This window comes from Triturus cristatus, chromosome 11 (assembly GCF_964204655.1).
Source record: "Triturus cristatus chromosome 11, aTriCri1.1, whole genome shotgun sequence".
In the NCBI taxonomy this organism is placed as follows: Eukaryota; Metazoa; Chordata; class Amphibia; order Caudata; family Salamandridae; genus Triturus; species Triturus cristatus.
This window is the reverse complement of record NC_140594.1, coordinates 1,160,432,031-1,160,447,514: the sequence shown is the minus strand read 5'-3', so window position 1 is coordinate 1,160,447,514 and position 15,484 is coordinate 1,160,432,031. Positions and strand designations below refer to the sequence as shown.

The 15,484-nt window shown below is 45.7% G+C and overlaps 1 protein-coding gene across 1 annotated transcript in view; it reads right to left on the bottom strand.

The window, feature by feature from the left end:
• LOC146788637 (putative cation-transporting ATPase 13A5) overlaps window positions 1-14,020 on the bottom strand; it is a 452,938-nt gene extending 438,918 nt beyond the window's left edge. Inside the window, exon 1 of the mRNA XM_085635829.1 lies at window positions 13,661-14,020. Within this exon, the coding sequence (XP_085491955.1) occupies window positions 13,661-13,726 (66 nt within the window). The 5' untranslated portion in view covers window positions 13,727-14,020. The remainder of the gene's footprint in view (window positions 1-13,660) is intronic.
• Between the last annotated feature and the right edge of the window lie 1,464 nt (window positions 14,021-15,484).

Below are 15,484 nucleotides of genomic sequence, written 5' to 3'. Positions count from 1 at the left end.
AAGGATATTGTGCTGCATAACTAAATACTTATAAGGTCCCAAAAGCTAGACCTATTGGCTATGCCAATGCTTGTTTTAGTAGGCACGGGGAGATTAAGTGATTTGCCCAGAATCACGGGTGTTGAAAGTGGGCGCTTGAGAGATGAAGGTGGGGATGGATTGAGGGAGACGGTGGTGGTACTCTCACGGAAGGGGCTGAAAAGGATGTACTAAGGACAGACACTGTAAAAGAGGCACTACACATTGGTGAATGAGAGTCCCAATGAAGAAAAGACAGTGATCTCCATACATACTCCAGAATGAGGCAAGTCTATTCCAAAACCTTACCTTCCACCTCCCGAGAAAGGTTCTTACAAATCCAGTTGCCGTCACACCGCTTTCGATTCCAACCACCTTTAATATGTGTTGGCGAGAAGGAGTGATAGAAAAAGCAGCTTTAAACCAATTGGCAGACTACGAGATGGTAGTGGGATGTTCATGGTGACTGTACTTTCCTAAAAATCGTGCAATTGGTTGCAGAATGACCCGCCCCTGGAAAGATGACGAACCCACCCCGGAAGAAACCGCCCACTAATTCTGTAACTCCGGGAACGCACACCTACTGTACCGGAAGTAAATGTTTATCATTCTCCCAGCAACTTGTGAGCCGGTACACCAGCATAAGCCTCCAGACTTGACGATTCCGGCTCCCTCGCTCCCCCCTCATCGAGCGAAATTCAACACCTGCAGAAAAGCTTTCTATACCTTTGACAGCTAGAACAGCTTGTTTATAAATGTAATAAATACCGTAGTTACTTATTCTATTATATTCTTGTGCAAAAATTGCTCAGCGTCAATAATACATAATTTTGTTATCTGCATGGATTGTGCACCCTGGTGCACTGTTTTAAATGGGACTATAAAAATGCGAATATCAATACCCGGCAGCATTTCCTTTTTGATCCCAAGACGTACCGGTGCTCATTCATGGATAGCAGAGTGCTCTTTCAAAGAAGGTGAGAAAGGGACAGATGATTTGAGAAACATTCCACTTGGGGAATGCCTGTGGTCTAAGGTCCCCCAAGCGAGATAAACAAGCATTGGCCGGGCGGCTGTTTGCAACACTTTAAACTCAGCAAAAGTGAAAGCATATGCAGCATCGCGCGCGCGGCGCCAAAAGTGAAAGCAGATGCAGCATCTGCATTGGAGAGGCAGAGCGAGGCGCGTGCGCTTGTGCGCGTAACCGAAAGCTGGTAGCCGGCACCAGCCTTTGGAAGCATTTCCAAAAGCCACTAACTAAATGTCTCGCAGAGCAGCGCATGCGCTGACTCAGCGAGACCTAAAAATACATAAAAATAAGCGAGAACATTTCCACTTTAAATAGGACAATTGTATTCAGCCAGTATGTTCTATATGTACCTTCTAAAAAACATCACATTTTGCATTACATTTTTTTTTATATGTACTCTTAGAATATGAAAACAACAATTTGTTTAATCCTGAACAAATGAATATATAATGTTGCAATTAGTACAATATGCATAAATCAATACAACTTCATTAAAAAACAACACAGTGGGAGAACAAATCGGACAGAATATCATGTCATTAAATCAGCACTAGTCTGTGTTGGATCATTTGTCTCCTGTCAAAACTTCAATATCTCTTGACTGACAAATGTCCCAGAAATCTAGCGTCCTAAGGAATAGCAGAGCATTGACGCGTTTCGGTGGGTATTATAATATCACAGCCACATTCTTCAGGAAAGAGATATCTCCCAACAACAGTTTGTTCACTCAATTAATGTCGAAAGCAACTTCAGGCAGGCCTCGCTGTAAATAATGAAACCCGCCAGGTGGGGTTGAACACAGTAAAATTTATTCATTTTAATCGCATAATAATTCACATGATAGGTTGATAAAAGAAACTCCCATATATTAAAATAGTGTAAATGATGCTTCTCTCAGATTGATATACAGCCAGCGAACATGTTCAGACAAACAGAAGAAGATTTCTATTATAGGGTGGGTCACTCCTACCTCACTCTCAGGCCACTTGTTGTCTTACAAATCTAGAACTCTCCGGGGCAAAATCCTCCGTGTTCTGTCATGCTCCAATGCCCACCTAGAGGCTGTATGACCCTGCCCTACAGAACATAGTTTTCAGGGACACCATGAGCACACATATTTCCACCTACTTTGAGGAGAATGAAGGGACTGCGTCTACGACATGGATAGAGTGGGACACCTTTAAGGCTGTCACATGTGGCCTCTGTATCAAGATGGCAATCAAACATTGCAAACACAGTTCTTCAGCCTTGAACAAACTACAAATAGCAGAAATACAGGCTAGGGTAGCTGCATGGAATGAGGACACAATTTCCCCTCTCCAAAAAGAACACAGAGAGTTGAACCAGATTAAGAACATTGGACTATGCAGAATTTGTGGCTAGAAATCATGTAGAAAGGGACCTAAATGCCTTCAGATCCCTGACGGGTGAGATATTAAACATGCAAGCAGATATCAACCAGGCCTTCCTAACATACGGCACATTTCTATACCGGGCTGAGGCAAGAGTGGGAGGACCTCCATTTAGGCGAGCATCTGAAAAAATTGTCAATCCCCAAATTCAACCCCATACAGTGGCATACCCTAGATGAAGCACTGATGACTGAGGAAACTGGCCTCGCAATGAACCAGATTGCACGTAACAAAAGTCCAGGGATTTACAGGCTCCCATGGAGTTTTACTCAGACTACAGAGCCACTTTAGTCCCAAAGCTTCTCCGAATGTATCAACAGGTCTGAGAGGACGCACATTACTCAGATCTCTACGGGAGGCCATGATGGTTGTCCTACCCAAGCCTTATAGGGACCCGCCATAAAGGTATGCTCTTATCAACCACTGTCCGCCCTCAACACTGATGACAAGATATTCTGGAAGGTCCTTGCAAACAGGCTGACTTCCTACGGTGGTCCACCAAGATCAACATAGTTTTATACCTGGGAAAAACACATTCCTAAACTTACAAAGCCACTTCTGACTGATGGAAGAGAACATCATAAAGCTGTATCTCTATACAGCGCTCTCACTGGAGGTAGAGAAGGCCTTCAACATCTGGGGTGTGGTCCTATTTAATTAACGTATGGAGGCTAATGGTGCTAGGCCCAAACATACTTCGCTGGATAAATCCCATTTACACTGAACTGCTAGCCCGAGTCTGTACTGGCACCGAGACCTCACCTTCTTTTGAAGTGCGTGGAGGCACTTGGCAAGGGTGCTCCTGTCGCTGATAATTTTCGATTTAGCCATGAATCCTCTTGCAGGACTGTTCTGGCTTGCCATAAGAGAGTCGCACTCCACAAACGACTCTCCTTTGGAATGGGGCTCCAAGCTATGAGCTGTACTACACAGCAGCACAGCTACTGTGACCGACATACTGGCTGGCGCACAGCGATAGCCCAGTCTGCAACACCAAACCTGAGCAAGAGTGAATGACGCAATACTAGATTGGTTAATGGACCCTAGGCATCCCACATCACATCGAGGCTGACTGCACAAAGTCGACAAAAGGTGCTGCCACAGATACATACACAGTAAGCAAAATATGCCACCTTACACACAACACAACCCACCATGGACACTGCTGATCCAGCCCAAAATAACGGAACATCACCACACAAGACCATGGGAGAGGCAAGGCTCACCATACTAGGAGACCTCAATGCCCAAAAAACACAAATGACATTCCAGTAATTACAAGAACAAAATACCATGAATGAGGGTCAATTTATAGCCTACAATGCACTTATATCCAAGATAGGAACATTATTGAATCACAGCAAAAAGAACCGGAACACCAAGCTCCCCTTCAGGCATAGCTTACCCACAGCAGCACCCGACAGGGGACTATGGTATTATAGAAAGCATTGTTAGACACATAGATAGTCATGTTAGTCCAAGAATTCACTGCCAAGCAGTGGACTGTAGCACTCAAACATATGTGCAGGGTATTCAGGAACCCTTACCTGAAGAACACACACCAGACATACCTCCCACCGCTGTGCAGACATCGCCTGTTCCTGACCTCAACACTCAGGTGCCCTAGGTGCCCAGTTCTGGAGGCGGACGTCTACCTAATAGTATGAAACTGGCAGGCCATTGCGTGATACTGGACACCAGTAATGATGAACTTGACAGACATAATGTGATGGACATTTCAGGCAGACACATTGCAATGCCTGCTGGGCATCGCTCATGCACACATAAAAACAAGCATGCCATAGAGTTTGTTGACCTAGCATATGTGCTGGTGAAACAGTGAATAGCTATGGCATGGAAGATCACTGGTGCCCCACTCTCCACCTATTGCGTCGCGACCTACTAAAGTCGGCGACAGCTCAAGTGGCCACCTGGTATTCTCTATGTTCATCCCAGAGAGGCACAGCACCTAGCAATGAAGGGGACACGTACTTGGAAAAGGTGAATGCTAAAACAGACAACAGACCACCATGAGAGGTAGCCCTTCCCTGTCATACTTCCTGAGTCAGAAATGACATCATGGAAGGCACTCCTGACTGCCCCTCTGCAGGTGCAGAACACTTGGGTATACCGGGCACAGTACGTGCTCCCCTCTGCCACCCTCTTGCCCACAAGTATAGATGCACCACCATGATTGTGCCACCCTCATCCCCTCTTCCCTCACACTAGCCCACATTACCCCTACAGGTCACGTTGTGCATGTGGGAGAGCAATGGCTCTTGCCTACTTCATACACTAAGCGGCCTTGAGTCCACAGAACGAAATTAAACACGTTTTGGCCCCAGTCAGGCAATCACAAGGTTCGTTCCCAAATGATTGTATGTTGCACGGACAAACACGTCATACCAACCACCAGAGTAGCCACCCACACTTTGACAAATGAGAAAAACCCAGAACGTAGCAAACACAATGGATATTTGCATGTATGTATCACCTGGAGGCAACTGGTGTAAACCATATCTCTACAAATGCTTTCGGACTCTTGGTAAACGAGATGTAAACAAAAAGAAAAACGTGGCCGTGGCAATAGAGATTTACTTGTAAAAAACAGCACTTTTGCTCAGTGGGCCTAGCATGGCCCCTGTAGTTGGCTCACCCTCCATCGCAGTTGGCCTGAACTTGTGACTTTGCGACCAGATAACCCCAGCTACTGCTTTGTGCTTTTAGGTGCTCTTTTTACTTAAAACTTTGAAATTGTTTATCTCTGGGTCTTACTGGTTAGATTTTTGTTGTTTTGGCCTAACTTAATTTATTAATTTATACTCAATTTCCCTACATTAGGGTGAGGCTATTGGATTATTTTTGTGTTGTATTCTCACTTTGTTACTGTTTAAAATGCTGCACAGATACTTTACACATCGCCTCTAAGTTAAGCTTGACTGCTATGGTGCAAAGTTACCAGATGGTAAAGCAGAGGTCGATTTGGGGTTTGCTTGTGTTTCACTGTGAGAGAGATCGTGCTTGCTGGTTGAGTAAGGTTTCACCCCCCTCAACCAGTAACCTGATTTCCTGCAGGGAGAATGAAGGCAAAAAGTTTGGGGGAACACCACCCTAAGGCTGACAGGTCTAACAAACAGTAAATTAAAAAGAGTAGTAAATGTTGCATAAAACACTTTTAAGGCAAACTGGTGAGAAGCACACAGGCAACAGAGCACCACAGTGCACAGCATGGGCCGAAGAGAAGAACACATGTAGCTGGAAAACATATACACGCTTACAGAGTGCTTCACCAAAAAAACAAAAAGAAGTAGTAACTGAAAAGCCAGCAGTGGAATGGCACAAGCAATGAGGCTATGCTCCAGGGGCAGGGACAAACACATGCAGCAGAAGGAAAGCCCACACAAACTAGTGAATCAAAAGTAAGCAAATGAGAGTGATAATAAACACAACAATGATAAGCCGTGGGTGGTCTCTAATCCCACTAGAAGCTGACAATAGGTTTCTTCGCAACCAGACAACTAATGCTATCTGGTAGGAGAGAACTAAAAAGAGGAAGTTTGTGGAGAGGGAGAAAGAGAAAGGAGAGGAACAAATAGTGACATAAGCATGGAAACATACAGAGCTAGAGAGCATAAGGAAGAATAATAATAGATGCACAGTGGCTTTGAGGGAACAGGCAACACATGGAAAAAGTTGAGAGGGAGAAAGAGAAAGAGAGTGCATAGAGAGATAGGAGTCAAAGAGAAAGAAGAGGGAACACATACATAAAAGATGCTCAGGGAGAGAAGCTCACCATCTGCTTAATTTATGATGTCTCAGAATTCCCTTCCACAAACATTGCTGGGTTCGAAATAGAGAGTGACCGTGTGTGCTATACGTCACACCTCGTACATGTGATGCAATGCTATTTAACAATACCCTGTAATTTCATCCCAGCAACACTGCATTTGAACGGACTCTCTCTTAATGTAAATAATCCAGCCCCGTGGCCTTCTTATGTCTTTTCATTTTACCAGAATCATATATATGTCATGCACATTTTTCTTCTGCTCACTACTGCATACAACATGGGGCACAATATCAGCCCACTTCAGCCATTAATTGACTTCACTGTGAGTGATGGAGTTCTACTATTTCACAAGAGTACACACACCACACACACACATAGTAGTTCTCTTCAGTGAAAAGGACTTCTATAGTGGTGAACCTTTTAGGACCAAAGAAATATTTTTGCTTTTACTGCATGATTTTACTTAATAATGTGGACGGTTTACCAAATCCGAGACAATAAAGTTTTACACACCCAATGACAAAAAAGTGTGTTTGGACAAAATATTGATTTAAAAATATTGGTTTAGAGAAATATCGAAAATTAAGTATCGTGTCACACAAATATCGGGATGCACAAGGATCGTGGATAAGAATGTCGTTTTTTGAGGTAATATCATTTTCAATAATATTCATTTTTTTAACGCCTTTTTCACTAGTATAATGGTTAAAATGTAGTTTTAAAATTATTTTATTGTGTTTTAGTTGATATATTACTTTTATTTGTTACTAATGTTTATATAAATCTGTATTTATTGTTTTTAAAATTCAGCTTGTAACTTAAAGTGATGTAGACATTTTTTAAATTTATAATAGTAATTTAAAGTGCTTTAGTGGATTGTTGTGTTTGTAGTAGGCTAGGGTGTAAAGTTAAATAAGTATTAATTAATTAACAATTTATTATTACATGTTAATTATTTTATTGATTTTTAGTTATGTAAAATATTGAATACTCATTTATTTAACTTATATTTTAGTTGCAGGATGCTAAGTTTGTAGGTGTATTTGATGGAAAGTTAATTAAGTGATAATTATGTAACTATTGATTATTATTTGTAAATGAATTATTTAATTGAATAATAACTATGTAAATTGTGGCATACTATATATTTAAATTTTATTTTAGTTGCAGGGTGCTAGGTTTGTAGGGGACTAGGCTGGGAAGTGAATTAACTAACAATCAATTAATAATTGTTAATTAATTATGTAATATATTTTAAACATGAAGGTTATGAATCAGTATTTTTTGTCATATTTTATGTGCTGGCTGGTAGGTTTCTAGGAGCAAAAGGTGGGAAGTTAATTAATTATTAAGTAACTAAAATTATTTTTCAATTGATTTTTTAAATGAAATAGTAATTATGCATTCTGACTAAATATTTGTACTTTTTTAAATATACATATCTATATATTAATTAGCCCACTTTCCAAAGGAAGAACTTCAATGCCAGATTTCCAGAAATTACAAAGCAGTTTAATCTCAATTGCAATGGGAATCAGGATGACAATACATCCGGCGCGTTTCGGCTCCTTCTGTTGAGCCTTAATCATGGATAGTCTTGCTAGATGCACAATGCTTGTAAAGGTATTTATGGAAAAAAGACTAACTTTTTGTCCCCAGTCTTTTTTTCATCATTCGCAAATTACCGAGGTTCAAGCTGTGCATTGCATAAATAAATCATTATAGTTCTTCAAATAGTGCAATTCAGTGGCGTAGCTAGAGCTTTTCCTGCCTGGGGCGATCCCTGAGTTTGCTGCCTAGTGATGGCCAGTAATGGTAAGAGCAGGGGTGCAAGGCCACAGACGACAACGACGAGCGGGGGGTGAGACCACAGACGACAACGACGAGCGGGGGGTAAGGCGACAGACGTTGATGAGGGAGAATAAAATAAAACCTTGTGATCACAGCCCTCCTCCCCCAGCCGCCCAGCCCCCCAGCTACGCCACCGGTGCAATTATTAACAGTCATTTCTTATTCTCTGCAAAACACAGTGGGCCCGATTCACAGAACTAACTTAAGACAAAATCCTAAACTTACTACTTTTGGTATTCACAGAAGGCATTTAGTAGTAGTAAAGTTAGGATTTTGTCTTAAGTCTGTCTTAAGGCTGTCCTAAGTTTGTCTTAAGTTTGTCTTAAGTCTGTCTTAAGTCTGTTCTAAGTTTGTCTTAAGTCTCTGTGTCAGTGAACCCAAAGAGGTGGCGTCGAAAGCTGAAAACTGTCAGCCAAAGCAACACCAACTGGCTGTGTCAAACTTCTTTAGTTATTGGCCTCAGGGAGAAAAGATGAGATTAATGTCAATGCAAAAAAAGAAATAACTGATTGAACCGGCTTACAAAAAAAACCTCCACACATTTTAATATTTGGTGAGAGGGGATCACCACAAATGTCTCTCTGATGTAGACTGTATGTGGAAATGTATATTTCCAGGGGAGCGGACCAGTACTCACAGATCACCAATCTGTGTGTGGCCAGGTGAGACTGTCCTCCCATCCCTGGAGACTGTCCTCCCACCCCTGGAGACTGTCCACCCACCCCTGGAGACTATCCACCCACCCCTGGAGACTGTCCACCCAACCCTGGACACTGTCCACCCAACCCTGGAGACTGTCCTCCCACCCCTGGAGACTGTCCACCCACCCCTGGAGACTGTCCACCCACCCCTGGACACTGTCCACCCAACCCTGGACACTGTCCACCCAACCCTGGAGACTGTCCTCCCACCCCTGGAGCCAGGAGGCCATTCTCAATCCCCACTGATCTAATCCTCCAGCAGCACACGTCCACTCCTAGACAGGGATCTGGGTGCTAACCCTCGCCACCTGAAGATAAATCCTACCCCACATCCTAGCATGTCTACAACCCAACCTAGAGGGGGGACAAGCACCAGCCTCACACCGTGCACAGCAAACCTTCACTAAGAGTCCAGACTCCTGGCTTCCATCCCCTCTGCCTGTCATGCAGCATTCTTTCAAAATGCAGGCCCCCTCACAGCACAGGCAGGCTTCGAGATGCAGATTCACGTGGACGTGTGCCTGTGCACTAAGGACAGTCATCCAATGCTTGGCTCTCTTGCACATCTGGAGCAAGCACTCTATAAAATAAAGCAAGTTCTCCTTATCCATAGTTTTCATCTCAGTTGAAATGTAGCTAATTCCAGCCTCGCCTCATGCTCTGATTGCTGCTTGTTCTGCTGTCTGCTCACCACAAAGTGATTCACACAATGGTGTGAATCCTCCTTGAAGGGATTCCTTGACCTCAGGCAGCAGGGGGTCTGCAGGACAAGCGTCCTGTGGTCCTGGAACCAATAGAGCAGCAAAAATCTGTGGCTAATTTAGAACTCAATAAATACACACCTAAGTTGCCCTAAGAGTAGAATTGGACACGTGTCAGTATCCATTACACACCCCAAGACAGACCTTGGCAGCACTTATAGAATAAATGAAGAATCAGGACTTCAACCCCCCATGAGCACTTTATCCCACCCTTCCACAGCTGCTGTATATTATTATAGCATTTATAAAGCGCCTGGTTACACCACTGGTGTGTCCCCGCGCTATGCTGCTTTACCAGGCAACTACACAGATACCAGCAGGGGGTGAGGGGCAGAGGGTCAGGGAACCGGAGGGAACAAACTTCATTCATAGTTGGAAGAGCCAGGGTTTTAATTTTTTCCGGAAGGTGCTTTCTTTACCCTGGGGATTTTAACCAGGTGGGTTCCAGTAGACCTACGGTGCCGTTCTGGATTATAAGGAGTAAGAAGGTCCCACAGGTAAGATGGGCCTTTATCCTGCAAGGTTTGGTGGCAAAAGCATAGCGCCTTGAAAGAGATCCTTTTTTGACTAGGCAGCCAGTGTAAGGTGTCCAGGGCTTTCTTCGAGGAAGCTCTTCTCGGAAGACTCAGAACCAAGCGAGCTGCCGCGTTCTGGATACACTGCAGCCTATGCAGGAATTTATTTGATCCACCCCGATATAGGACATTCCCGTAGTCCAATTGAGATGGTACAAGGGCATGGGACAAGATTTCCTTGCGGAGGCCGGGAGAATGTCCAAGGTTTTCCTTAAAGTCTTCAGGATTCCAAAGCACTTGCCTGTAACTATCCTGGTCTGAGTCTCAAAGGAGAGGGTTGAGTCCAGCCAGACTCCTAGGTCTTTCACCTCTGTCTTAGGGGTGGGGGCCGGGCCTAATATTGGTGGCCACCAGATGGATGGAGTCTTCCCTACTCCCAGTATCTCCATTTTATTACCATTCAGTTTCAGGCTTGTCATCCAAAAGGCAAGATCTTTTAAGCAGTCCGCAAAACTACTGGCTGCTTGCACCGAATTAGGAGACAGGTGACCACTAAAGTGTGTCATCTGCATACGACACTATGGTGACACCGTATTTTCCCACAATCCTGGCTAAGGGGGCCACATACAAATTAAAGAGGGTAGGGCTCAAGATTGAGCCCTGAGGCACCCCCTGCGCCAAAGAAAGGTTTTTAGAGGTATGTGGGGGTTGTGTTACTTGAAAACTACAGCCCTGCAGATAAGAGGGCATCCAGTTTAGAGCAGCCCCGTCCACACCGCCCATTCTGAAACGGTGTAAAAGCAGCTTATGGGAAACCGTATCGAAAGCGGCACTAAGGTCCAAAAGGACTAGTTCCGACGTCAGGCCTTCATCTACCCGCCTGCGTACTGTCTCCGTAGCGATGACCAATGCCGACTCCGTCGAGTATGTTGCTCTAAAGCCTGATTGAGTGGGATGAAATAGGTTGAATTTATTAATGTGTGCCACCAGCTGTGAGTGGACCACTTTTTCTGCAATTTTTGAAAAATAGGGCAGAAGAGAGACAGGCCGCAGGTTCTCCAGTAGATTCCCATCTGCTGTGGGTTTTGTTTTCAGAGGGAGAACAATCGCTTGCTTCCATGTGTCCAGGACTAGCCCTTCCTGAAAGGACATTTCCAGCAGTTGTTGCACCAAGGGTAGTATGGAGTCCAACCTCATGCAGATAGCTTTGGGTGTGGTTGGGTCTTTTGGGGAGCCTGATTTTATACCCAACACAACCTTTTTCAAATCTTCCAAGGAGGGGAGGAGAAATTCAGAGACAATTTCCCCCCACTCCGGGATTTGTTAGGTTTGGCACACAGAGCCGTTGCAGGCCTCATCAAGGAACGTGTCATAGATTTCCATACCTTCGTAGAGAAAAAGTCAGCGATTTGGTTGCACGACTCCTTCGAACTGGAGGCCGGCGCCACTGTTCTCTCCAGAGAGGATATCTCTGTAAGAATAGCAGGAAGTTCCCTGGAGGAATTGTCCGCTTGCTTAATCACCTCTGTTTAGAAGGCAGCCTGTGTCTTCTAGATGAGGGGGTGAAAATGTTTTAGGTTTAGCTTATAGGCCACCTTATCTATATCCAGAAAGTCTTGTCTCCATTTACGCTCTAAGCGTTTATAAGACTTCCTAGCCATCCATAAGGCATCGTTAAACCAAGGTGTGGACTTAGTACGCTTGTGAGGAGTGTTCAAAGTCCATGGGGCAACCACATCAAGTGATCCCTCAATCCCAAATGCACCCTACCCATGGGACCCCCTACAGACCAACCACAGCAAGGAAACTGCCCCCGGCCGAGAGGACCGTAGGCTTGCTATCTCACTTAACCAGGTTGACCACCTCCATCAGAGATGGCACTCCCGCCAAGGGTCGCATACAAAGTTGATTATCACAAATTTTCCTAACCTACACAACCAAACACTACAGACCAGTCGCAATCAGGGAACAGCTCACTGCCGAAATGTTGGTAGACTTGTCATCTCACATGCCCAAGGCACCCCCCTCCTTGAGAGATGGCACCCCTCAGCTCCCAAGGGAGGCTCTCAAAAGGACCCTCAGGCTAGGCAATGTCATGGTCACAGGACCTGGAAGTGATGGACATCTTCACAATCTCTCTCAACCATACTCTCACACCAACAAACAGCTGCACAAATGCGCACACATGCACAAACAACACACATGCATGCACACATACATGAACCTCTTCTTGCCTTACCGACTGCTTTTACCTACCCACCTGATCAGGGCTGCCTAAGGGAGCTTACCAAAATGCAAACTGGCAAGTACCAACACACAGATACATATATGCACATAGACACACATATACACACAAAGATGCATACATGCAAACACACGTGCAGTCACATGCACCTGTTGCTGTCTTAGCAACTGCTTCTACCTACCCATCTGGTCAAGGCTGCCGGAGGTAGCTTCCCAAAATGCAAACTGGAAAATAGCTGTCTTTTCCCAGGAGACTTGTTTAGATCCAAGTGCAGTAGTACCCTTTCTGTACTCTAGACTCCAGATGTAGTACCCTTTCTGTACTCTAGACTCCAGATGTAGTACCCTTTCTGTACTCTAGACTCCAGATGTAGTACCCTTTCTGTACTCTAGACTCCAGATGTAGTACCCTTTCTCTACTCTAGACTCCAGATACTCCTAGGCAGTCAGGCTTCGGATGAAGCTTTTGACTTCCCTTTAACCAGACAACATCTGTCCTTTCTAAGCAAGTACAGAGAGCCCGCCCAATGTCCTAGACAATGATCAGATTACCTTTTTGCAGTCTTGGGTAAGAACATGCTAGGGATACTTTATTCTGTATAATACACTGACTCTTGCACTGCCATTTTGCCCAATATGCATGCTTCTTGCTTCAAACCACCTTTTATTCCTAAAACTCGCAGCATCGCTGTTTCTACCACTTCTCTCTCCCTCAGTTTTACAAATATTTTAAAGCTCCCCGCCCGTTTTTTAAATCCCATATATTCAATACTCAAAAAGTTAATCACATGTCATCATTCGTTGTCACTGCTGACTGGTGGCATTTAAAGTGTACACTGCTGTAATTGTTGGTGTCTCTTCAGTAAACGTCCCCTTTACTCTTGTCATCAGATTACACCTGTGTGCCCACTCCCCAGCAGTCTAGCAGCAAGCAGCCACTGCACCACATGCTTTAGGGAGGAAAGGCACTCGAAGCTGTGTCCGTTCCAAGTGTGTCCACATTAACCAAACAAGAACCACCAATAAATACAGTATTAGCGTCTGAACCCATTCTCTTGCCGGCGGGTTTGTCACCAGCTCAGATGACTCGTTCCGGCTCGTGCCAGCTGCAGGCGTCTTTCCAGACTTGTACGTACATTGCAGGACACAGCTGATGAGAGAAAGTTTAAGGGTGACCAGGGTCTAAGTAAAACAAATGTTGTGAGCACTAAATATAATCTGCACATATGCAAATGTGTTACCAAAGCAGCAAGAACACACAAGTCCACAGGCTCACTGCACAAGCACACGACACAAATTCAAATAAGGTTTCATTGTGGCAGTGACAGTAAAACCCACCATCTCGTTGTCCTCTCCCTCATTGAGGAGTGCCCGGCGCTCCTTCTTTGCCCTCGGCTTGCCCATCACTGTACGCCTGCTTCAGCTGCCCGTCTCTCCTGCAGCAGCTGCCTGTCTCTCCTGCGGCAGCTGACTGTCTCTCCTGCAGCAGCTGCCCGTCTCTCCTGCAGCAGCTGCCCGTCCCTGCCTGCAGCAACTGTCTGTCTCTCCTGCAGCAGCTGCCCGTCTCTCCTGCAGCAGCTGTCTGTCTCTCCTGCAGCAGCTGCCTGTCCCTGCCTGCAGCGTCTGCCTGTCTCTGCCTGCAGCAGTCGAGTGAGAGCTCTGGAGTGCTGCTGGTAAGGGTGAACTTATGATGGGACTGTGCCAAGCTCGTGCTGCTCCCAGACACTCCCCCTGCCCCTTGCACCGCACAGCTCAGCACAGCTCTCCCCTCCCCCCCAGAGGTTGTGTCCACAGCATTGTGTGGGTGCAGTTGTTGTGGCACGTGACTGAACAAGCAGGGCACCGCCCCAGACACTGAATGAGCCCTGGTATTCAAAGGTCATATCACCTGAAATCTGTGGCAGGGGTCTGCCATTGCCAAGTCCCCGACCCCTGACCCCGTTAACGTTCAGAGGAGATTAGAGCGCCGAGTCACGCTCTCTCCTCTCTGCGCTTTTCACAGGTGGGGTGAGGTCGGGCACACTTCTTCAAAGTCCGCAGAGAGGCGACAGATATTATAAAAGTGAAAAGTGCTGCCAGTCACTTACCTCCTGCTCACAAGATCTTGATGTAGCCGGAGTAGTGGTGAGAGGTGGCGAGCCTTTAAAATCATAAACACTGCAGTTTTTATCTATACACACACGAGTGTAGTGCCCCAAACATATCATATGACGTGTTCCTGTTGGGCCAGGTTTTTGACACAACTAATAGCATTCCTATACATCTCTTGCTGCATGAGCCAGTAGTTTATGCTATATCATGTATGTGCTTGGATGCTGGCATGTGCTCAGGTGAGGGGGTGTGCAAATGTGAGTGTTTGTGCACTGGTGAGGTATGTGCACGGGTGAGAGTATATGTGCAGGTGAGTGTCTGTTCATATGTGGGTATGTGCCCCTGGTGAGGTATGTGCCCAGGTGAGGTATGTGCTCAGGTGAGGGGGTGTGAGAATGTTAGTGTGTGTGCACTGGTGAGGTATGTGCACAGGTGAGAGTATATGTGCAGGTGAGTGTCTGTTCATATGTGGGTATGTGCCCCTGGTGAGGTATGTGCCCCTGGTGAGGTATGTGCTCAGGTGAGGGTATGTGCACAGGTGAGGGTATGTGCTCAGGTGAGGGTATGTGCCCAGGTGAGGTATGTGCACAGGTGAGGGTATGGGCTCAGGTGAGGTATGTGCTCAGGTGAGGGTTTGTGCTCAGGTGAGGTATGTGCTCAGGTGAGGGTATGTGCTCAGGTGAGGGTTTGTGCTCAGGTGAGGGTATGTGCTCAGGTGAGGGTAGGTGCCCAGGTGAGGCATGTGCTCAGGTGAGGGTATGTGCTCAGGTGAGGGTACGTGCACAGGTGAGGGTATGTGGCATCCCCCCAGCGCTCCTCCTATCCCTCTCAAAAGATGCCGACACCACAAGAACCGACTTCCAGAACACCATGGCCAACATCCCCCCACCAACTGCCTCAAACTCAATTCGGACAAGACAGAGTTCATCATCTTCTGGAACAAGCCCTCTCCTTGGAACAACATTTGGTGGGCGTCCGCACACAGCCCCGGACCCACCCCCTCCAACCACGCCGGCAACCGCGGCATCATCCTGGACTCCCAGCTACCTATGGAGCCACAAATCAGCACCA